General features: G+C 38.9%; 1 protein-coding gene across 1 annotated transcript in view; it reads right to left on the reverse strand.

Moving 5' to 3' along the window:
- Positions 1-24,436, reverse strand: part of CAMKMT (calmodulin-lysine N-methyltransferase) — a 416,752-nt gene that overhangs the window by 50,047 nt on the left and 342,269 nt on the right. The window contains exons 4-6 of the mRNA XM_027966883.3: positions 8,446-8,506; positions 6,434-6,488; positions 5,313-5,376 (exon numbers count right to left, since the gene is read on the reverse strand). Of these exons, the coding sequence (XP_027822684.2) occupies positions 5,313-5,376; positions 6,434-6,488; positions 8,446-8,506 (180 nt within the window). The remainder of the gene's footprint in view (positions 1-5,312; positions 5,377-6,433; positions 6,489-8,445; positions 8,507-24,436) is intronic.

The following is a 24,436-nucleotide window of genomic DNA, read 5'->3' on the forward strand; positions in this document are numbered from 1 at the left end:
ATATTCTGTGCTCCACCTTTTAGTTTAGGTCAGGTTTTCAGGGGTTCCTCTGGTTGGCGCTATGTCCAATCATAGATTTTATCATTCTTCTGTGTCATTTCAGGGTAATACAGGAAATTCAACCAAATCGAGTCAATCTGTCCAGGACAGTGTTCAACAGCATGGACCAAATCCTATTCTCTGAATGCACCCACCTTCTGGAAGACTTCAGTGGGAGGTGCTGGGTGCAAAGAAAGTCTTAATGTGATTTCTGATTAAATAGATAAAAAGCAATCGGCTTCAATCTGCTCATCTGGGCAAGTGGACTTCTCGAGATACAGGATATTACGCTTGTGGCTAAAACAAACCAGGATTCTATAACTAGATTTTCTCTTTAAACAAAGCATAGTTTAAGAGTGGGGCTCCATCTTAATTTTGCTTTATTTGATTTTTATCCTTAAATGTATATATATGTATAATAATAGTTATTTGAAAAATTATATATGTTATCTACTAATTAGTTAAGCTAATTATATATAAATCTTGTTTAAAATATTAGCCTCCTCCTACAAATAGTGATTATTATATTTATCAGTAGCTGATACACATTTTGAGAACTGGCATTGTATACGTATTTTTATAATAATAACACTGTGCTTCACAAACCATTATTTTCTTGGTTTCTGCTACCTTTAGTTTCGTTGCATGTCAAAGATGAGGGTAGGAAGCTATGAAATTATAAAATAAATCCTGTTCATTTTGATCTCTGGAAGATTTAAAAAATGCTTGATGTGGCAATATTTGCTAATTTAAAGGCTGTGAAATATTCTTGAAGGTGCTTATTACTCATGAATTGAGAGTACTATCTAGAGGTGCTTTGAACTCTGTTAGCAATATCAACTGTTACGTTTATAGATGATAAGTTTTCACTTCCAGTGCAAGATGATACGAAATCTTTCTAGTTTTCAGTGAAACAGAACAGTTTAATGAGCGTGACAGGGAAGCTATGAAGTCAAATGATGCTGACTTCCAGTGCTCATTCTGACACTTAGTAACTATGTGAATTTGGGTAAAATAACTTCTCTGAGCTCCATCTCCGGAATAGGAATAATGCACCCATTTTTTAGGCTCATTGGAATACCACATAGTGGGTGCCTAACACATAGCAGGCGCCTAAATCATGTCAATTCATTATCTTTTTCAATAAGTCAGGCAAAATCTCTGGAGGGATGAGAGGCTGAGAAGGGTAACTAGAGTGAGGCTTGGCAGGTAGGCTTTATTTTCTTTCTCTGTTGCTCAAAACTAATTATATGAACATTTTAATTGTAGGATTTAAATAACTGGAAGGAATCAAAGAACTTCTGCCCTGTAGATTTTCAGTGTCTTTCTGGTGTATAAATGTTCTCTAGCCAAAGTATACTCTGTTCCTCCAAGAACAGGACTTGGTCTGTCTTGTTCACTGCTGTATCTTTAGCACTTGAAATGTCATGCAGTTAATAATGGCTTAATTCATTTAGTTAATTAACTAGCTTCATTTGTTAGTTACTTTCAATTTAATTTTCAAAGCTATTTGTTGAGCTCCTACCCAATGTGAGGCACACAGAGCGCACTTTGGACCTATCTAGTATATAGAAGAAGAGCTGACCCTGATATTGGAGGAAGGGGCCTGGGCCCAGGATGATAGGCTGGGCAGTTCCTCAACCATCCACACGCTGCACAGTCCACACAAAGCCTAATTTATTAATTATTCAAGTCAGGGAGTCTGTTAAATAAAATAATATTGTAAGCCAAGGGTATCTCCTTTAAAATGCACAGAAGATTTATTCACTTTTGGAGAATCCTAAGCTCAAGATCATGATCTAGACTGTGCATACTGTGGGGATAAGATGCTTGGGTTAGGAGCATGAGGCAGAATTATCAAGCATTGCCATAGTTTGCAGATAACCTGCTTGATGTTCACTAAGGATGTGTCAAGGCAGGGTCCTTTTGTTGGGCAAATTAGTGAGTGTACCAGAGAGGGTTGCTCATCTGAGGTGTTGTACTTCTGTTCATTATAATTCGGAAAGGTCTTAGCATCAATAACTCAGTATACCACTTCTCTTCCCTATTCTTATGTCACTGTCAAACCAGCTACAGACTTTATTGAGTAATTATCTTGCGGCACTTGGAGGTTTCTTTATTACACTAAAAAGGCTGTGCCAAAGGAAAGAGAACACAGCTCATATGATTTCAGGATAAATTTGAAAACTGGATGAACCAAATGATCTCATTTCCGATTTAGCCTTTGTTTTCCCGTTTGGGTACAGATAAGATGGCATCTGAAGGGAGAGGCAGCTCTCAGGAAGGCTATGGGTTAGACCCAGTAATGCAGTTTAAGGATCAAGGAGAACCTCAGGGACATCTAACGATGAGTCTGAGAAAATATTTAGGACTTATGACATTCTCTTATCCCTCAAGTCTTAAATCTCTTTTCAGATATCTCCGCTTATAAATTTCAAATCCACATCTAGCTTTCCAGGTTCAAGGTAGAGAGCTCTAGAAGACATAGCCAAATCCATTTGATATGTTTTAAGGAGACAGTAAATAAGCTTACAATTGGTTGATATGCTTCTATGATATAAAGATTCAGAATGTCTCCATTCATTGCCTCATGTATTAAAAAATAGAAATAACAGATGATAAATAAGAAATATCAGAAAATGCTCTTTTTTTGAGGTTAAAAATCAGAATCTTAGAATTAGAAGCTTAAGAGACTAGGAAGTAAGGTTCAGTTGGATTCATTCAATTCAGATCCAAGGAAAACAAAAATAATTTTTTAAATAATGAGAATAATATACAGGCCAATACTCAGATGTGATGTGCGATTGCCAGGTCGATTTTCAATTACATTTCACTGATGTATTCATTTGTTTCTTAATGTGCTCATCTTGCCCATTAAGAATAATTAGCAGCTTTGCTTAGAGATTTTCTGGCTTCTGGCAATGTTTCTCCCTCTTTTTTTGTTGACATCCACTTTTACTTTTTAGAAAGTAATTTTTGGATAATATCCTACAACTGCTATATAATTTAGGCTTCCTAAAATTTTAAAGGAAAGATGTAAACAGTAATTTTTAAATGAGTTTGCTTCAATCTATATGCATCAACAGTATGTGATTCAGTGAATTTGTTTTTCTCATAGAAAGTGGGCACATAAATAGAAAAAAAAACTTCATTCACATTAACCTCACTCAGTAAAACAGCTTACCATGAACGCCAGTTGTAAGCTCTGTTAGTAAATCAAGAATGACATTAGTATTAAAAGCAGGAAAAACATGTTGCCAAATTTTAAGGCTTTAGGCATGCTTTTTTCTCTTAATTAAAAAAAAATTAGATCTAGTTACAACAGAAAAAGGCACACAAACATAGAACAACATGATAAAAACTGAACTCTGCCAGGAAAGTCCTAAGAGATGAAATAAAACACGCTACCAGTTTTGGTCTGCATCCTGAAAGGACCTACTTTATCTACATTGTAAAGTTCTTCCCCTCCTGCCCTTTGGCACCCCGCTATATTAAACCCATTGTAAAACCCAGCACAATAAAGCACTCTCAGGGCTGAGCTTCTGAGGACCAAATGTTAAAAATCCATTTTCTTGGGAGGGGGCTGTACCAATCATTTCTTTGAAAGGCCGGCAGAGTGAATACAGAATTGAGATTTCCTCTCTGATTTCAAGAGCTGGCATGGCATCTTTGCTGTTTAAAGCAAAGGTGCATTAATTAATGACAATAGCATGGCTTCCCTTCTTTGGAAGCTCTGTAGTTTAGCTCAACAGTAATTTTAGTACAATTAAATTTACATACTGACCACAGATGCTTCCCATAGTTTGATAAAAGTTCTAATCGGTTTCCAATGCTATTGAATAAGACACCTGCTGACTGGAGAAAAACCTCAGGTTGCTGGGCCCAATCTGGAAGTTTCTGTGGTTAAAATGACCTCCTCTTCCCCAATAATCCTGCATTTTCTCCCCCCAAAAAACATCCACTGGGGCTGAGCCAGCATACCTGACTTCCTGTTGCTTTCTGTGTTCCCTGACATGTGGAGGAGGAGCAGGGTGAAATGATACAGTGCAGGGAAGAACTCAGAATAAAGCAGAGTGAATGAAGCAACATCGCTCATCTTCAGGATTATTTTGGGAAACTTGCGACAGTCTGAAGATCATGATTAAAATCCTGCATTTTAAAAAAGGAAGCACCTTTTGTGATCTCTTTCCCTTGTGTGAAAGGCCAAGATTGTGATTGGCTGTTTTCCCTTCCTGGTTTTTTTTTTTTAAGTCTGCCAGGCAATTAGCTGGGTGGGGCTCTGTAGAGCACACAAGTGCAGCTGAACAATATTAGCTTCTGTGCTTCTGGTACCTCCTTCCTCCTGTGTGAGGAGGCTGATAGAGCGGCTGCAAATTTTATTTTCAAAAAATCATATAGCAGAGGTAGAAAAAGAAAATTCAAAAATAGGCTCTAGGTAAGATGCTTACCTCTTACAAAAATCAACACTGCTTTGGCATTTTAGGGGCCTAAAATTCAAATAAGTAGATTGCCTCTTTCGTAATGTAAATAGAAAGCACACCAAAAAATCCAGAGCAAATATATCCTCCACCTTTCCTCTCAATTTCTAAAGGCTGTTAACTGCCCCTGAACAAATCAGCTCGATTGCTAAAGTAGCCACAAATTATGCTTGCTTTTTTAGTTAAAAGTATAGTTCAATTTTCATGAACTCTGTGTACATATTAGTAAAGCATAATCTAATATAATGGGGTTTGAATTGTAATAGCATAGCAGGAAAAAAAAAAGAGATAGCTTTTATGATCCTAAATAAAAGGAAATAATGAAAAATTGATAGCTGTTTCCAGTGGGGAGATACAGGGGACTCCTCAGGAATTAGAGTAGGTACACAAATCCATGGTCCACATGGAAGAAAGGTAGTAATGGAACATGAAGCTGGAAGTTAATTTTTGCAAGGAACAGCCGATATAATAAATGTTAAATCATTTATTTTATCCTGGCAAATTTCAATAAAAGGACAAGAGTGCTTGGAAATTATTACAAAACAAATGTTCTTATTGCTTTGAGTGGTCCACAAACCATAAGCTCCTATAATAAGTATAAAAATCCACCAAAATAAAAAAAAATAGTCGTATGCAATGAATGTCATATATTTCTACTTTTTCTTAATTACTTATCATGTGTATGGGGGGAAATCTCTTTTAATACCCCATGCTGTCTTTCTTTATATCAATTGTTACTCAGCCGAGGAAAAGGAATGAGCACAACAAGCCCGTTTTCTATCTGAATAAGGATACTTCTGATGGCCTTTTCATTCCCATCAGTTAACAGAACTTCTTTGACATCTGCAGAAATAGCAACCTGAAAAAAAAAGGGGGGGGAGCACAGCAAACAATGAGCAAATATGCTTGTCTGTGTGGAAGTGAAGACAGGAGTGACAAGCCTTCAGTATCATGCTTCCTCACCTATTTCTCTGTAACAATCTTCAATCTTTTTTCATTTTATGTCTGCATTATTTTAATCATTCAATCAAATCAGTCAATACTTTTATCATTCCATTTGCGGGAGCCTCTATCTTGCTATCATTCTGTTCGGTAATTGCATTGTGACAGCGGATGATGGTATTCTGAGAGGCTTTCATTTGTGGGCTTCTGTTTATCTAGTAGAGCCATCATACAAGGCTGTCACTCTGCCTTTCAGCTTGCTTCTGTCTGACTGCCTGATGCCCTTCATATAACTTTGCATTGCAGGCAGATGGCTTTGTGAGGGTAATTTTTTTGTGAGCTTTGACATGCTCGCACATTGGGCTGTAACCCTGACACATTGTGTAAGAGCGACAGGTTTGTCAAATGCCAATCAGTGTAACAATATGCTTTTATTTGTAGAGACATAAAAACTTGTCTAATGCACTGTGCTGCTACATAATATCTCCTGAATACATGACTCAGAACCCAGAGAATGGGGAACGACGTTCCTGAATGGCCAATCTAATTCAAAAGAATCTAATTACTGAGCGCTCTGGATCATGTTTGTTGGTGTAATAATGCAGGCAAAACATTAGCAGCTATATCATGGTGCTCCAACTGTGATTTGCCGGGCTATTCCTGTATCTTAGCAAATGGGACTATAATCTGAAAAAAAAAAAATGCTTTTGCTATGGCGAAGAAAGACTGTGCGAGGCCTGGAATGTCACAACAAGCGATATTGACTACACTGAGGTAAAATGTTTCTGCTCATCGAGGCAACCATAAAATCAATATGATCCGAAAGTAAGTCAATCTAGAAGGTCTCTCAAGACCCGGCAGCTTGACCGCAGCTGATGCTGTTGACGGTTCTCTGACCCAGCAGTTGGAGGCCCTGGAACATTTTTCCTTTTGTTCCTCTCTCTGAATGGGATTGGAATTGAGAAAAGACCTACCATGAGCCCAGCCAAGCATGTCATGCCACCCCCTAGCTCACACACAGCAAGGTCCCTGAAAGAGAGAAAAGAAATGGTAGAACCCATACAAATGAGATGAAAATGGGCAGAGAGATATATATGTTACAAGAACAAATTGCCATCTGCAGTAAGAACGGCGCTACCAGGAAGTTGTAGAGACATGACGAGGCTACCTCATGTCGTTTTGCGTTTTAAAAATAATTATGAAATAGAAAAGTCACAAAGCAGGCAAACCAGTGGGGGTTCCCTCATTAGTGTTCACTGCAACATTACCACCGCTGAGCTGAAAAATCTGAGAAGGTTCCCTTTTTTTCCCCTGTCAATGGCGCTGTCTTTTAGAACTAAACTAGCTAGAGTAGCGAAAGATAATTGTTAGGAAAGGATAACACTGTTAATCCACATTCATTCCTTCAAAAACAGTTAGACAAGTAAATGAAGAATATATGTGAGTGTGTATATACCTATATTATAGTGAAGGACACACACAATACACACACACAAATACATGCAATCTTGAATTTAAAAATAAGTCTAAAACAAACAGCAGTATTTTGGAGAGCTGAACAGGCCCCATAAAGAACAATTACACAAGGAACATTTAGCAATTAACACTTAAATAACAATAGACCCCAACACAACACAGTGAATAAACAATGCGGGGACATAATATGGTTAAGCCAGCAAAACCAGGCTCAAGGAATGACTGGGCTCTGACTTGACTGCTCCTAAGTAAAGCGGCTCAGAGTTAAAACTGACAGTCTGGGGTGGCACTCTGCACTTACCTTCCTCTTTGTGCCTAAATATCAGCCCTCAACGTGTGACATTCCTGCTCTGGCCCACTGCTTGCTGATTGGAGCTCCAGGCAAGCTTGAGCACAGTGAGATGAGCAAATGCCAGACTTCTAGGGCAGCTTTGAAGCTCAATTCAATACTTCCCTGTTCTTACTTTATATGCTTATACTCTTAAGAGATTGTCTCTTCTTCCCAATTTGGGAAGTTTATTTCCTCAGCAAGGGGAGGAAAAAAAAAGAGAGAGAGAATCTAGGGAGGGAGAGGTGGGAATAGAGGGAAAAGAAGAAGCCAAGCCAGGACATTCGTATTCTGAAATACACATAATATATATTTAGTTATTCAAAGCAATTAGAAACTGGTTGGTAAATATGGACCCACAGAGCTTCCAAAACTACATATTATTGACCCAGTCTTGTAAATACATATTGTTACAACACATACCCGACCTTGTAAGTATATATTGTTAAAATGATCACTAATGGCTTGTCTGGAATCATAATGGACTATTAAGGAAGCATATATTGGATGACTTTTATAAAATGAGAATGGAAATGAAAAAACCCATATTTTCTGAGTCTACCAAACATCTTCAGCATTTTTTTTTAAAAGGAGTTTTTTCTTTTTTTGTAATCCCATCCATGGTTTAATCTATAATGCACATTCACAGTTGAAAACATTCTTCTCCATAGCATGAATCTGTAATAGTAATTTATATTTTACAAGTACATATTGTTAGATATATAAAATACCTTTAAAATAAGGGATGGGATGGTATCTTTAAATAATAGCTGTGGGGTATTTATTTATCAAATATTCCATAGTGACTTTCCTAGCAGAACTTTAAAGAATGTCTTTTTTTTTTTTTTGACCTTTACAATCAGTAAGGATTGATTGGAGCTTCACTTTCGTTTCCCCAAAATCAAAGTGAAATAAAATGCCTTGAGTGGAAATCAAAAGCCTTTGACACATAGCAAAAAGCTTGCTGTGCAATATTAGTACCCAAAGGCAATTCATATTTCTTTTTCAGAAGCAACATGTTTTCACCATGACCTTCCCCCTCCTTTCCTTCCTTCATTTCTTTCTTCCTTTCTTATATATACTTTTAACAGTTTAATTTGAAGAATGTAATCATGGTGATCGTTAACAAGTAGACACAGTACCTATAGTGGGCTAAACAAATTTTTAAGTGCAGCTTTGTACCTGAATATACTACTGTGCTTGAGGCAGTAGTAAGCCAAAACCTCTTCAGCCGGCCAGACGCCTAGAAAACACAAGAGGATATAGACTTCTTTGATAACAGAAGTTTCTTCTGTAAAAACTCTCTGTAGTCATGCTCTTAAGAAATGCCTTAAAAAAATAATGTTCAGTATAAGTGATTTCAACTTGAATCATACTTACCGTAATTATTACTAGTAACATCATATCACATGCATTTCTTTTCTTCTGGATTATAACTTTTCCCCCAGGAAAATATCCTAAATAATTTTTACTGGATTTCAATCACAACAAAACAGCAAAAACAATAACAGCCAAAATTATAAACATCCAAAGTTAAATTTTGAATGGTATTTCAGGTAGATCTTACTCTTATACACATGAACCTTCATTTTGGCCAATTCATTAGGATCATGAAGACCTACTGTATATGTAGCTCATACTCAGCAAAAATCACTTCCAAGAGCAAATAAAACCACTGAGGTTATTATACCTTTCTTGTCTGACTCCATACTAATGTTTTTCGTATACATAATTATTTCCTTTCTTCAACTAAAATCCAACTGGAGTATAAAATTGAGAAACCTAAGTTTCACCAACTTTGTACATCTTTCAATTTAACAATAATCCTACCCATTAAATTCTGTGGAAGAGCATTTCCTAAAATCATCATCTGTAAATCATTTATTTAGAAGACAATAGTTTTTCATGGATGAATATGAATTGCTTAAAGAGAAGACAGATGTGCTCTTAATTTTTTTCTTTACACTTTTGGTATTTCAGAGAAGATGATGTCAAAGAAATGGTAAGTAAAATGCTAAGAGAATCAATGGATATACATATATTAATAAACAGCAAAGAAACAACTCTTAGAACATTTGTTGCAGAAAAGTCCAGTCACCTGTTCTTATTAGCTCAGTCTCCCAGGCGTTTCTGGTAAAAATGACAATTTTAGGGAGAAACAAAATAAACCAGCATGAAGTATCTGGAGTTATATTTGGTAGAAGTCAGAGAAGCAGTGGAGTGTAGCAGTTACAACTACAGGTACTTAGGAACCAAACTCAGTTGGGCTCCAGCCCCAGCACTGCCTTTCCTAGTTGAGTGACCTTAGATAGGTTACTTAACCTCTCTGTTCCTCAGTTTCCTTATCTGTAAAATAATATTATTGTAATATCAACCTCACAGGATTGCTGTGAGGATTAAACAAGTAAAGTTTATGAGATGTATTTAAAACAATTTCTAACTCATAACAAGCTCAAAGAAAAATAAAATTGTTAATGTTATTCTCCTGCAAAGAGGGATAAAAGAGTTGAAGAGAGTGTGAACCTCAAACAACTATCCTAATAATCAGAACACATGGAGAACTTTTTTGACCTGATCTTAATCATTAGCTTTGGCACTACCCCAAAGTCCTAATACCTGGCATACAGAAAGAACTCTATGAAGATTAAAACACATAATAAAATTCTCTGAAGGAAGAGCCCAAGACAGTTTTCCACATCAAGTGAATATAATCACCACAGTGATGAATTTCTTTATGCCTTTAGCAGATGGTTTTGAGGATTTAAAAAATAATGATAGGGGAAGAATATTTAACTAAAATCCAAGCCTTGATTAAGAACAAAAATGTGATTTCTAAAATGCATAGTCTTTTAAAACAGTTTTACAATTCTCTCTTAAAAATTATAGAGGTTGATTTTTAACTAAATTAGATATGAGAAGTTCAAAGAATAAAGTTTAAAAATCACCTAAATTTCCACCACTAGTATATAATCACTGTTAACATTTTGGACACCATTCCAAAAAAATCTCTCTAGGCATGAAGACATTTTACACAAGTGGGATCTTCTCAGGGAGGTATTCAATAATCTCATTTTGCCCCACTCAGTATGTGGTGGATAGATTGCCATGACAATAAAAATACACTATACCCGCATCATTTTTGATGACTGCCTAAATATTTTATGTTTGCATCATAGTTTATTTAACCAGTTTCCTTTTGATAGACATTTCAGTTAATTTCTAAGTTTTTGATATTATGATATTATAAGCAGTGCTACAATAAAGACACATTTTCCCCCCAATATATAATTTTTTTCTTCTTAGGTCAAATACCCAGAAATGGAAAATCTGTTCAAAAGTCAAGTACATCTCACATTCTGATATATCAAACTGCCCCTCCAAAAACTGTATCAAGCTACAACTCTAATAAGGGTGTTTATTTCCTCAAAACCTTGACAGGACAGAGATTTTAATTTTTGCTTATTTGTTGAACTTTTAGGTTATCTCAGTACAGATCAAAACCACAATGAAATAGCACTTCACCCCCTTCTAGGATGGCTATATTGAAAAAGTCAGACAATAACAAATGTTGGTGAGGTTGTGGGGAAATGATGTAAAATGGTTCAGCCATTTTGGAAAACAGCCTAGCAGTTTATCAAAAAGTGAAATGTAGAGTTACTATATAACCCAGCAATTCCACTCCTAGGTATATATCCAGGAGAAAAGAAAAAAATGTCCACACAAGAATTTGTACACAAAAGTTCACAGCAGCATTATTCATAACAGCTAAAAAGCGGAAACGACCCAAATGTCTATCAACTAATGAATGGCTAAATAAAATGTGGTATATCCATAGAAATAGTAAGCAGGCTGAGACCCAGAGGATGAACAGACAAGAAAAGGCGGAAGAGGGGCCCAGAGCTGGAGGCAATGGTCCACAGAAAGGAGCACCATGAAATAGAGCTTTGAAGAGAAGAGTTTGATGTTCTAGGAATGGAAACAGGGTCCAAGAAGCTGGAGATTAAGTGAGAAAGGAAGAGGCAGGACAAGATGAGACTGAAGGGGGTGCTCAGGGGCCAGATTTCATAGGCTCAAAGGCCATGTTAAGAATTTTAATTGTGGGCTTCCCTGGTGGCTGGCTCAGTGGTGGGGAATCTGCCTGCCAGTGCAGGAGACATGGGCTCAATCCCTGGTCCAGGAAGATGCTGCATGTCATGAAGCAGCTGAGCCTGCGTGCTACAACTACTGAGCCTGTGCTCTAGAGTCCGGGAGTTGCAACTACGGGAGCGTACGAGCCCTAGAGCCCACAATAAGAGAAGCCACTGCAATGAGAAACCTGCGTATCGCAACTAGAGAGTAGCCCCCGCTTGCCGTAACTAGAGAAAAGTCCTGTGCAGCAACAAAGATCCAGCACAGTCAAGAGAATGAATAAATAAATTTGTTTAAAAGCTCCTTTAAAAAAGAATTTTAAATTGCACCTTGAAGTAAATGATACATTTAAGCGGCAACGTGGTATACTCAGATTCACATTTTAGATCATTCTGACTGCTCTGAAGAAAACAGACTGAACCGGGGCAAGAGGAGGTGAGGGTAACTGGGTAGGAGGCTACCACAATTACCTAGGTCAGTGCTGATGGTAGTTTGGGTGACGGTTAGTGGAGATGAAGAAAAGTGGAAAGATTTCAGCTATATTGAGAAGGTATACTAACAAACTGATTATTAGTTAATTAGACGAAGGGGGTGGTAAGAGAGGGAAGTGTCAAGTGTGACTTAAGTTTATGGCATGAAGAAGTGAGCTCATGATGTATACCAGACACGTACAGGATTTTCCTTCAGTTTTATATGAGCTCCTCCTCAGGCTGCATTCATTGTACAAAAACACAGCTGGGGGTCTGGGGTCTGATTCTGGGTCTACCACTAACAATCTATGTGGTACTGGGAAATTATGTAGCATTTCTGAGCATTAGTATGCTCATTCATAAAATACTAGGCTTGGGTAATATTATGCGAGAGAGGGGGATTCAAGCTATAAAAAGCTACAATAAAGAACTTTATCTCACGCTCTGGAGTTATACCGGATTCAGCTTGAATACTGGCTCCTACTGGCTGTGTGACCTTGGGCAAGTACCTAAACTTTTTAACTCTCATTCATTCAACAATTCTTGGCAGTCAGGCTTCCCCGATGCCTCAGCAGGTAAAGAATCCACCGGCAATACAGGAGATACGGAAGACGTGGGTTTGATGCCTGGGTCAGGAAGATATGCTGGAGGAGGAAATGGCACCCCACTCCAGTATTCTTGCCTGAAAACCCCATTGACAGAGGAGCCTGGATGGTTACAGCCTAAAGGGTTGCAAAGAGTCAGACACAACTGAGCGACTAAGCAAGGCCAATTCTAGGAGGTGGAGAGATAGCAGTGATTAAAACAAAGTCCTTGACCAAATAGCTTTAATAGAGGCAATAAACAAAGTAGTTCTAGATAGTAATAAATGTTGTGAACAAAAACAAAATATTAATGAAATAGAAAATAACAATAGGGGTTGGGGTGTTGCCACTTTAAACAGCATTGTTGGGTAATGCCTCAGTTTTCTCATTTGTGAAGTACAAGCAAAAACAGTTCCTCTTCATACCATTGTTGTGAGAATAAGTGAGATAATACCTGTAAGGCACTTAGAACAGTGCCTGGGAGATAAGAATTTTTAAAATAATGTTAGCTATTGTTGTTGCTGCTCTTGCCTTTGTTATGATTTTGACTTTTGTCTATGCAGGCAATTTTATCAATCTTGATTATATGTTTATGATACTTTCAGGGAGATTATTATTCCTAATGGACAGCCCACAAAATCAAACCAAAACTGAACTCTGGAAATATCTGTCCCAGCTAAGGGAACTTTGAAAATCAATCATAAGTAAGAATACCATATATAGAGAGAATATCATATATATATATATATATACACACCCCATATATATATATATATATAGAGAGAGAGAGAGAGAGAGAGAGAGCGAGAGAGAGAGAGAGAGAGCGAGAGACAATGCTTGTTCTATACTTGTTCTTCTGCTCTGGCCCATTAACAGACTTGCTCTGAACAGTAATTATGAAGCACAGCCTGCCTGTGTGTATGGAGTCGGATCACGGAGAATACGAGTACATCTCAGTGAAATGGAATGTCCAGTGTAGCCCTGAACAGTGAGTGGGTGGAAGCTTGCTCTGTGACGTTCTAATGTTTGGTGAAGGCTGACTGCTGGCCAGGCACAAGGTAGATGAGAAAATTGAGGCACTGAGAGGTTAAGAAATCTTCCCCCAAATTAGGCAGATATTTTGTCATTGAGTTGGAATTTGAATCCAGGTAATCTGATTCTAATGGAGAAGGCAATGGCATCCCACTCCAGTACTCTTGCCTGGAAAATCCCATGGATGGAGGAGCCTGGAAGGCTGCAGTCCATGGGGTCGCTGAGGTCGGACACGACTGAGCAACTTCACTCTCACTTTTCACTTTCATGTATTGGAGAAGGAAATGGCAACCCACTCCAGTGTTCTTGCCTAGAGAATCCCAGGGACAGTGGAGCCTGGTGGGCTGCCGTCTATGGGGTTGCACAGAGTTGGACACGACTGAAGCGACTTAGCAGCAGCAGCAGCAGTCTGATTCTAAAGCTGTTATTCTTAACCTCTGTGCTATACTGCCTTCCACTAGATTGCAAAATCAAGGGCCAAATGAATTTTTTTGCAGTTTTCTTCTGTTCCAGGGAAGCCAACTGATATAGATAATGAGCATGTGGAAGTGAAGGGACACAAAGAATTGCCCAGGTATTTCAACAATATATTATTCTAGGACTACAAACTGGGTTGGTTTATGGGTGTGATTTTATGAGCAATGCATTACATTTTAAAACTTAAATTTTAATTCAGATACCTATTAATTTGATGATTATGAAATAAGGGAAAGCTGAAAGGAGCCCCAGCTCGAGCATGAATCTGAAGCAGGAAGAGGAAAAGAGTCTTTGGTGCTCATTCCCCAGACCTCAGCCTTCAGTCTGATGGTCAGTTTTAGAGCTGCTGCTGCTGCTAAGTCACTTCAGTCATGTCCGACTCTGTGTGGATGCTGCGAAATCAACTAAGTGACAGATGAGAAATGGAGACAGGACCAGGAAGACGCTGAAGCACCACTGAGAAAAAGGAACACACTGCAGCTGCAGCCACAGCCACGGTTCCAGTGGTTCAGACAGTAAGGAACTTGGAAGACAGCTCTGAGGCTTATTAGCTTTGCGACCTTAGCAAGTCACTTAAGCTCTTCTTGCATCATCTCCTTATCTGGTAGTAATAATACCATCTACACTGTAAGTAGAGATGAGAGTGTAATAGGGAAGAATAAATCTGACTCCAAATTGGATCTGTTTCTTTTACTTTAATCTTTGTATTTTATTGCTTTTGCTACAAGTTAAAAATGTTGCCCATAGCCTGAAATAAACAGCATAACCTATCTTTAAGGCTCTGATTTTTAAAAATATAACTCTTTCCCATTCATATAGAAATAAAAAATTGCAGAGGAAAACATTTGTCCTGTTGGAGGTTTCAGTTCAGTTCAGTTGCTCAGTCGTGTCCGACTCTTTGCGACCCCATGAATTACAGCACGCCAGGCCTCCCTGTCTATCACCATCTCCCGGAATTCACTCAGACTCACGTCCATCGATTCCGTGATGCCATCCAGCCATCTCATCCTAGGTCGTCCCCTTCTCCTCCTGCCCCAATCTCTCCCAGCATCAGAGTCTTTTCCAATGAGTCAACTCTTCGCATGAAGTGTCCAAAGTACTGGAGCTTCAGCTTTAGCATCATTCCTTCCAAAGAAATCCCAGGGTTGATCTCCTTCAGAATGGACTGGTTGGATCTCCTTGCAGTCCAAGGTACCCTCAAGAGTCTTCTCCAACACCACAGTTCAAACGCATCAATTCTTCGGTGCTCAGCCTTCTTCACAGTCCAACTCTCACATCCATACATGACCACAGGAAAAACCATAGCCTTGACTAGACAGACCTTAGTCGGTAAAGCAATGTCTCTGCTTTTGAATACACTGTCTAGGTTGGTCATAACTTTTCTTCCAAGGCAGGAACATGATGACCTAACCTACCTGGACAGCTGCAAGAACAAAGGATTTAGACACCAAGAAGCTTGCAACAACCAACCACACCTCCTCCCCTTTTAGTATAAAGGAAGACAGAACTCTAAGTCAAGTAAGATGGTTCTTTGGAATCCTAGTTCACCATCTTCTCTGGCTGCGTGTTAGCTTTCTAAATAAAGTTGCAATTCCTTCCCCCAACAACTTGTCTCTCAGTTTATTGGCCTGTTGTGTGACCAGCAGTAGGAGCTTGGATTTTGGTAACATGAAGATTGAATAATACTATAAGAGTACCAAGTAAGTGCAATTAGTGTTTGTTGCTGCTGTTGTTAATATCACTTTTTGAATACTTTCTACCAGGCAAACACTGAGCTGTGTATTTTATATGTATTATCTCATTTAATACTTAAACCAACCTTATAAGATATACACCGTCATTATGGCCAGCTAAGGGGCACATCAAGGTACACCAAAGCACAGAAAGTTTAAATGGCATAGTAAGGACTTGAGCCCACCTACTTAGTTTCTAAAGTCCACTCTTTTAATCACTACACTAATTGCCTCAACCCTGGTGACTGGCTCAGCAATCAAAAGAACCAGTTTCTAGTTCTCATGGCTCAGTTAACAACTAATTTTGGGACTTTGGACAAATCACATTTGGGCTCTTTGTTGTTCAGACGCTTAGTCGTGTCTGGCTCTTTGAGACTCCATAGACTGTAGCATGCCAGGCTTCCCTGTCCTTCACCATCTCCTGGAGCTTGCTCACACTCATGTCCATTTAGTCAGCGATGCCATCCAACCATCTCATCCTTTTTCATCCCCTTCTCCTCCTGCCTTCAATCTTTCCCAGCATCAGGGTCTTTTCTAATGAGTCAGCTCTTCACATCAGTTGGCCAAAGTATTGGCGCTTCAGCATCAGTCCTTTCAATGAATATTCAGGGCTCTAGTTTCAAGAATGAATTGGAAGGGTCTGGGACTTTCTTAGTGGTCCAGTTAAGAGTCCACCTTCCAATGCAAGGGACACAGGTTAGATCCCTGGTCAGGGAACTAAGATCTCACGTGCTGTGGTGCAACTAAGCCCACGCACCGTAACTAGAAAGCCCCTGTGCTGCAACTCAAGAAGCCTGTGCACTGCAATGAAGACCCAGTGCAGTCAAAAAATAAAATAATTTTTTTTAAAAAAGAACAAATTGGAAGGGTCATATTGATTTTGAGGACTCTTCCATCTTCAAATCCAATAGCTATAGATCATGACATTTGTGCATCTCCAAACAAAAGCTATAAAGTTGTCAATGAGCTTTAGTTTACAACATTTTAGGTTGAAGTTGGGCTGGTTAAAATGTTTTATTTGTACTATAATCCAAGAAAGGATTCAAAGGATTTTAGAAAGCATTCAAAATCATCTTAGAGATCAAGTCTTCACCACATGTCCACTTTTACTGAATTAGACCTGCGTTTGTTAATTAAATCTCACAGCTTCAGAAAAGAACTACTCTACATCTATATATTCTAGTTGTGACAGCTTTTTATTTACTTAATCCAGCATATAAATAACAGGCAACTTTCTCAAGTCCAATTGTTCCTTTTCCAGTACTGAGCATTGTTCTCAGATATATGCTGTGTTTTCCCCTCAAACATATTTCCTCTTCCTCAGAATAACTATCTTTGGGGCAGAAAAAACGCTCCTGAGGTCTCAAAGCACAGGTAGCAGAAACCTCCCAGTAGGAGCTCTCTCTGTGAGTAAATGCTACATCTCCATTGGTCAGAGAGGATGTCAGAAAGTGAGAACAGTCATTTCTGGAAAGGTAGACCCAGAAAATCAGACCAGAGAGCTCCTATCATCAGGGAAACACCCCCTGAGCTCTCCTTGAAAGAGTACATCCTTCTCACAGACCCCCCCGCCCGCAAACCCCCCCCCCAAAAAAAGAGCGAAAACTTTCACCGCCAGTTTTACTCCAAATAACATCCTTCCCCAAGATGCTCAGGGTCCTCAGGGTGGAATCACCCTTTTAAAAATAGGAATGTGTTGTGTCTTGGACCATCATAAGAGCCATAATGTGTCAAATAGAGTGGAGCGAAGAGGAAAGTATTAGAAATAATTTTTAGTGTTCCTTATCTTAGGTATCTAACCACTTCAGCCACACAGACACCCCCTTGTTATGTGGCACGCTAAAGGTGAGTAAGTAGGGTGTGCTCCTTCCTGAGATACCTATGATCTGTGAATCTCATTTCTATAGTAGCTTCCTGCTTTTTTGGGTCCAGCTTTATCTCACTTCTCGGTAAACACTGCGACTGAATTCCAAACAAATTGAAAGCCTTGTGTTCCATGTGGAGTGCATGCTCTGTGCATTTATAAAAGTGCCCCCTGGAGGGAAAATGGTATTTAGGAGATGTGTGCCACAGATGCCAAAGCCACAACGTACATTTATTAAATGGCCCTGGCATTAGGCTAGTTAGGCAACATAACTTGTTTATTTAGCAGTGTTGTTTGGAAGACACACATCCCAGCATTTCAAAACAGCCTCCGTTCCAAATTCCCCCTCTTAGGAAGGAGAATGAAGAGGACTATGTCCCCTTCTTATAGCAGGAATTGCCTTTAGCAAGTTCCAAAAGGTTAACACACCATTCAGCAAATTGACTTGATAAATAAGGCAACAGTGTTGTTGAGGTACAGCCTAAATTCACTTTAAATAAACCCCTCTCTGCTATTCTATCTGCAAGTAAATGTATAATGTTCAGGTAACTGAAAAGAACAAAACCAAATGAAATAGTATGAGAGTTGGCTGGGGATCTCAGCTGTGCAAAATGGCCAAGGCCCTGTCCTTCCTGTCTCCCTGCTCATCATTATTCATTGATATGAAGGAAACATGATGGTCTGCTCTCCAGAAATTTCTGCTGGTGCATGAGCTCAGGCGGCTCACTGCAACTAATGTGGAAATGGAGTGCGAAGCACGTCCTGGCTGTAAACACTGGGGTCTTGCTCTGTCGGGGCCATCTACAAATGGCTTCAACCAACCTGTATGATTGTCTTTAACACCTTTTTGTATTTTTTTTTTTTAAGAAATGAATTTGATTTCATTTTTCTTCCCCAGTTTTCAAATAGTCATTAAAAATTAAACAACACCAGGAGAAGCCTTTTGTGATTATAGCCTTCATTCTCCTGCAACAAACTGGATCTATAAATTTCCGTACCATTGTAGATGTAAATTACAAAATTTATATTCAACTATATTAAAACATCTATTCCAAAAATGATTACCAGTTGTGAAAAGCAGACAGGCTTATCACTTGCTGTCAGTTGTTCATGTCTAGTTAAGCAATAATGTGCTAAAACTGCTCTTTTGTTTTGTGTAAGAATTTTGGCAATAGAAGAAATGAACACTCGGTTAATAAAAACTCAGGCTGCTTTTTGCTTTGATGGAGGAAGCAGCTGCCTGTTTTCATTTGCTGCAGAGCAGCAAAACCCATCAATATAATAAGCAGCTTAGATGCATCCATCCACAGCATCTGTAAGGATATAGGGCTATTCGCTCAAAACCAATCCCTGGTTTAATTTTAACAAAGATGTGTCTGACATATTTGAAAATGCATTCTAATAGGTCTTGAAACATGAACAATTTCTCTTTTTTTAAAACACTTTTTACAGATTTGAAATGGTAGTATATATAGCTGAATGATAGCAGTGATAAAAACCAGTCTAAACTGTGAGGCCATCCTAAAACAAGGGCTGTGATGAGAGTAAGCCAAGAGGCAGTTATTTGGTTCCCTTCAAGGTGGAAGTAATTCACTTAAATGTGATTTTATTCAATTATCCATTCAAACAAATATTTACTGAATCCTTACTATTTACTGTCTTGGGCTAGATACTGAGACCACACTTCCTACTCTCAACAAGTTCACTCTTCAGGGGAAAAGATGGAACACAAAAATATAAGCAAAACAATGCAGTTAGCACAGGGATTCACATTAGCATTTTTTCTATTACCTTGTTATTTTTCAAACATTCAAATGGACCTAGAACATGGCAGAAACTAAACATACAAATTAAAAATCAAATACTGTCTCCTCTATTATATAGTCACACATTTTGTTAGACACACCTTTAAAAAAAGACAATCTGATGTAAAAAAAAAATGAATTATGTTTCCACACATGTCAAACGGTTTACTAGCATAGCTAAGAATTATCACACTTGGAAGTGAAAGTTTTAGGATTTTAAATTTTGTTTGGACAGCCTCTAATTTCACAGTAACCATTAAACACTTTCACATGATACACCACATGGTAAGCCTAATAGAAAACACAAGCTTGAAAGCAACTTACAGTGTGATACAGTATGCTTTGGCTTGTAAACAATGCAAAGAGATGATTTTATTTTATTTTAGTTTACTGCTCAGTGGCATTCCCCAAAGTCAGATAATCCTAAATCCTCCTCTTTCTCTGATTCAGTATCAGACAGGAGAGCCTCTCAGCATGGTCAACCAGGGACCTGTCTAAATGGCCCACATGAACGCAGGGTGAGCCATCAGCTTCTCAGGATATCAAATTTAAATGAGCACTCATCTGGAGAAACACTGAGAAAATGCTCCCATAAAAGTAGAGCTAAGGGCTTTCTTATTCAGACATGCTCCCTGTAAAACACACATACCTGGGTTTTAAAAATAAACTTTTTATTTTGGAATAACTGTAGATTTACAGAAAAGACTGGTACAGGGAGTTGCTGGATACCCTTCACCCAGTTCTTCTCATTGTCAACATCTTACATTGGTCAAAGCCAAGAAACCGACACTGGCACATTAATATTAACTAAATTTACTGGTTTGTTTTTAATGGAATGGTTACTATTCAAGATGAGCATTGATGAAGGTATCTGTCAGAAGGTCACAAACGAAACCAAAAGAACAATACTTGCAACTTACTTATTTTTCCTCCCTTAATTCTCTTCCTTCCTCTTAAGTGACTGTAAAGAAATTCACATCAGCTTTAACAGCTAAAACAGGACATAAAATGTATATACCCCAGGGTTTAAAATAATATCTGACCCCATCAAGAGAACTGTGTTGCCAAGTGAAGCCTTGGCTCCCCATTCTATTGTTAAATGGGCAGAGTATTATTTTCTAGGTCATTATTCACATAGAAATTCTGATTGCCCCTATTCAATTAATACTTTCATATCACAGTGTGATATGGACCTTATAACCAATCTGTGGCAGCATGAGTTAAGAACCATAAAGAAGTCAGAGGTCATTATTTTTTCACCCATTCAGAGTGTTTATAAAGCGTTCACTGTGTACCCTTTCCACTCTATGCCTGCTTTCTCCTTCCCTTGGCTCCGCTGCTTAATGGCTGGGCACAATGCTTCCAGAAAACCATGGGTTATGTACTAGTTAACGGACTTTCCAGGTGGCGCAGTGGTAAAGAATCTGCCTGCCAGTACAGGTGATGCAAGAGACTCAGGTTCAATCCCTGGGTCAGGATGATCCCCTGGAGGAGGAAATGCCAACCCGTTCAGTATTCTTGCCTGCGAAATCCCATGGACAGAGGAGTGTGGTGGGCTCCATGCAATCCATGGATCGCAAAGAGTCAGACATGACTGAGCGTGTGCACACACACACACACACACACACACGTCTCTTCAGCAGTTTGTTGGCAAGACACCTTTGAGGAGATTCTTTCTGCTACAGTTGCTGGTTCCCATGGACTGAACTGCATTTACCCCAAATTCATATGTTGAAACCCTAACCTCCAAGGCAATTATATTTGGAGGTAGAGCCCACAAGGAGGTAATTACAAGGTCCTAAGGGTGGGTGTCCTGATATGATAAGATTAACCCCTTTATGAGCAGAGACTCCAAAGGATGCTCTCCCAGTCCTGCCCCGTGCTCACACAATGATGAGGTCTTGTGAGGATATGGCAAAATGGTGACCACCACAAGAGAAGCCTCAATGGAAACTGCATTGGCATTCTGATCTCAGACTTCCAGCCTACAGAACTGTGAGAAGCCACCCAGTCTTTGGCATTTTGTTAGGGCAGTACAAGCTGACCAAAACAGTAGTCAACCCTTGGTGCCTGATGCTGGGGCGAATACTCCCTCTCAAGCCCCAAAACATTCTGAGCTGAAGAAACTCCTTCCCTGCATTGTAGATAGGGCCCACAGGGCAGAGAGAGCAGTCATAGCCCTGGTGCCGATGCTCACGTTGTCCATTACTTTTTTCCCTCCCTTCCCTTCGGTTTCCCCTTTATTGTTCAGTCTTTCTGTCGTGTCCACCTCTTTGTGACTGTTTAGCCAGCTCATCTTACCTCCTCCTCTTTGATTCCTCATCTCATCTTACTTTGATATCCTCATCTCATCTTATTTCCTCCTCTTCTGTAGTTTTAGCTCCCCTTTTCCATTTAAAAGAATTCAAGGGACTTCCCTGGTGGTCCAGTGGCTAAGATTACATGCTCCTAATGCAGGGGGCCCGGGTTCCATCCCCAGTCAGGGAACTAGATCCCACATGCCTCACCTAAGAAATTGTCTGCCACAGCTAAAGAGCCTGCATGTCGCAATTAAAGAACTCGCATGCCTCAACAAAGATTGAAGATCCAGCAAGCCAAAACTAAGATCTGGTACAGCCATATAAATAGATACATAAATTTTTTTTAAAAAAATAAAGTATACTTCTATCTATTATGCATTTATTTAAAAATTCATAATTATTTTAATTTTTGAAAGCAAACATTAATCCTTCTCTGATGAAGAAATTTTGCTGATACTACCTTCAAGCTTTCATGAAAATACTTTGATCTGTTTCTTTATGTTGTCTTTGAACATGAACTCCTTGAGGACAGGCTGCTCACTGTTTCTCTATTCTCTGTGACATGGTTACACGATTTATGTGAAGGCATGCTGGATTCACGCAGAACAGTAGCAAAATGTTCTAAACCTGGAACTCACAGCAATGAAAAATAAACCCCTCTTCTTTTACAAGATCTGTGTGTTGAGCATCTGTGTATATACATCTGTGTATATGATGTATCTACTCAGGACCAGATTCTACCTGGTAATGCAGTCACAGGTCATTTCCAGTGTGGATAAGTTTCTAATTGTGCTCAATCCACTCTCGCTGGCTTTCTTATCTATATCCACAATCTGCAGAGCTGGCAGGACAATTATCACCAGAAGACAGAATAGATGCCCTGGGGAGTAAGACTGTCTAGGGCCTGAAAGGTGCATGCTTACACATTTTCAGGCCAGTAACAAAGAATCCACATTCAATAGGCCATCTTTCTCTAAATCAATCCTTTCGTTTTGTTCAGCAGAGCACGTGTCATGGGTGCTCATATCTGGGGCTTATCTGTGGCTATCTACAAACATGCAGGTCTCTAATCACAGCAGCCTGGAACGAGTCCCAGAATGGGTCCTTTAAGTGACTTTAGATACAGAAAATGATTCTCTGTGTTGCCTTTTTTTTTTTTTGGGGGGGGGGCTTCCCTTTGCTATGATAAAATTTATAACCTTAACCCATATAGTACAGTGTTTTCTCTGAGAATCACAACTCCTTGAGCAGGGCCTTCAAAATATACTATTCAAACCAAACTGTTGCTCTGTACTTGATACCACGGTTATCTTTCTGTTGAGAAAAATACAGAAATTCTAGAGCTGTTATTTTGTTACAGGCCCTTTCACACCAGGACACAGGAGTGTTCTTAAGTTGAGATCAAAGTGCACAGGCTAAGTTGTTGAGAGCAGAGAAGTCATCATGGTCTCTGTATGGACTCATGCTGGACTTCTCAGGACGGAAAAGAAATTTCCTTCTCTCTCCAGCAGCAAAGAGTTCATGTTATCATGAACCCCATCATGCTTCTGTTGGTCCTACCCTCAACAAATGATTGAAAAAAATGGCTTCAAACCCAGAAAGCTATATTGAGGCTGGACTATCTTTTTCATCGGTTTATGCTGCCCAGTAGCACTAAAAAGATTTTGGCTAAATAAATACTATAGTAAAAGTCAAAATTCATACCACAATTGACACGAAAAACAATGTTTTGGAATAAGATGAAATAGTGTTTAAATATGATGAAAATAATTGCCTACTACTTTTCATGGATGCTTCAGTGAAATCTCAATTTATGAAGTAAGGCCTACAGAATTAAGGGGCTTGCTTATCTAGTTACTGACTGAGCCTCAGTTGGAACTACAATTCCTAATACCTCACTGTGCTTCTCTTCTCAGAGTAAGAGACTTGAACAACAGTGTAGGAAAGACATGATTTGAACCTGCATTTTGAGAAAAGATTTTCATCTTCCAGGTGGAAATCAATGCTTGAAGAAATGAATCCCACTCATTTCAATTTGCACACATTCAGAGACACTTCACATTCAGTAAAAGTTTCTCTTTCTCAATCAGCAGTTTTATGGAAACACTCACTGTCTTCAAACCACAACTGGTGGAATAGGCTGTAGACACATTCAGTCGCAGCTCATCTCATATCAGAACCTCTGAACTGAGACCAGGAAGCAACGTACAGTCTTTGGAAACCCATAAGCCCTTTCCCTGGAATTACAACAATTATGTGCCTTGCTTTATAAACTTGAGCTTCTATTTGTTTTCAGGAAATTTATCAACTAATTGGTCACTATTCTTACTTATTTAAATGTTTACATGTAATTCATCTTGCAATTAATCTGTTTATGGCAGATTCCAACCATTCTTTTGATTACCGGCATTCTAATCATAATAAAAGTGTCTTTTATTTTGCTGTGTCCAGGGAAGGGAAATCATGTAATGTATACAATTTCTACACACAACACAGCATTGAGAAATGTAATTTTCTTGTGTATTCTCTTCTAAGAATATTTTCAACGTTTCTGGATTGTCTCTGCACTCAGGGACAGGATTGAAATCTCCACTTTGGTATTTATCTGAGGCTGTGATAGCTCAGTCGTCGGCCGCCAAATGCCAAGATAGGAGGAATCTCATCATCCAGAGCCCAGCTGCATGATGGGCGGTTAATAGATATATCAAACCTTAGGATATATGCTAAGCTGAAGAGATGATTGGTTGGTTGATACACTGATTGATTAGCATAGGGAGAAT

Source organism: Ovis aries, chromosome 3 (genome assembly GCF_016772045.2).
Source record: "Ovis aries strain OAR_USU_Benz2616 breed Rambouillet chromosome 3, ARS-UI_Ramb_v3.0, whole genome shotgun sequence".
Classification (NCBI taxonomy): Eukaryota; Metazoa; Chordata; class Mammalia; order Artiodactyla; family Bovidae; genus Ovis; species Ovis aries.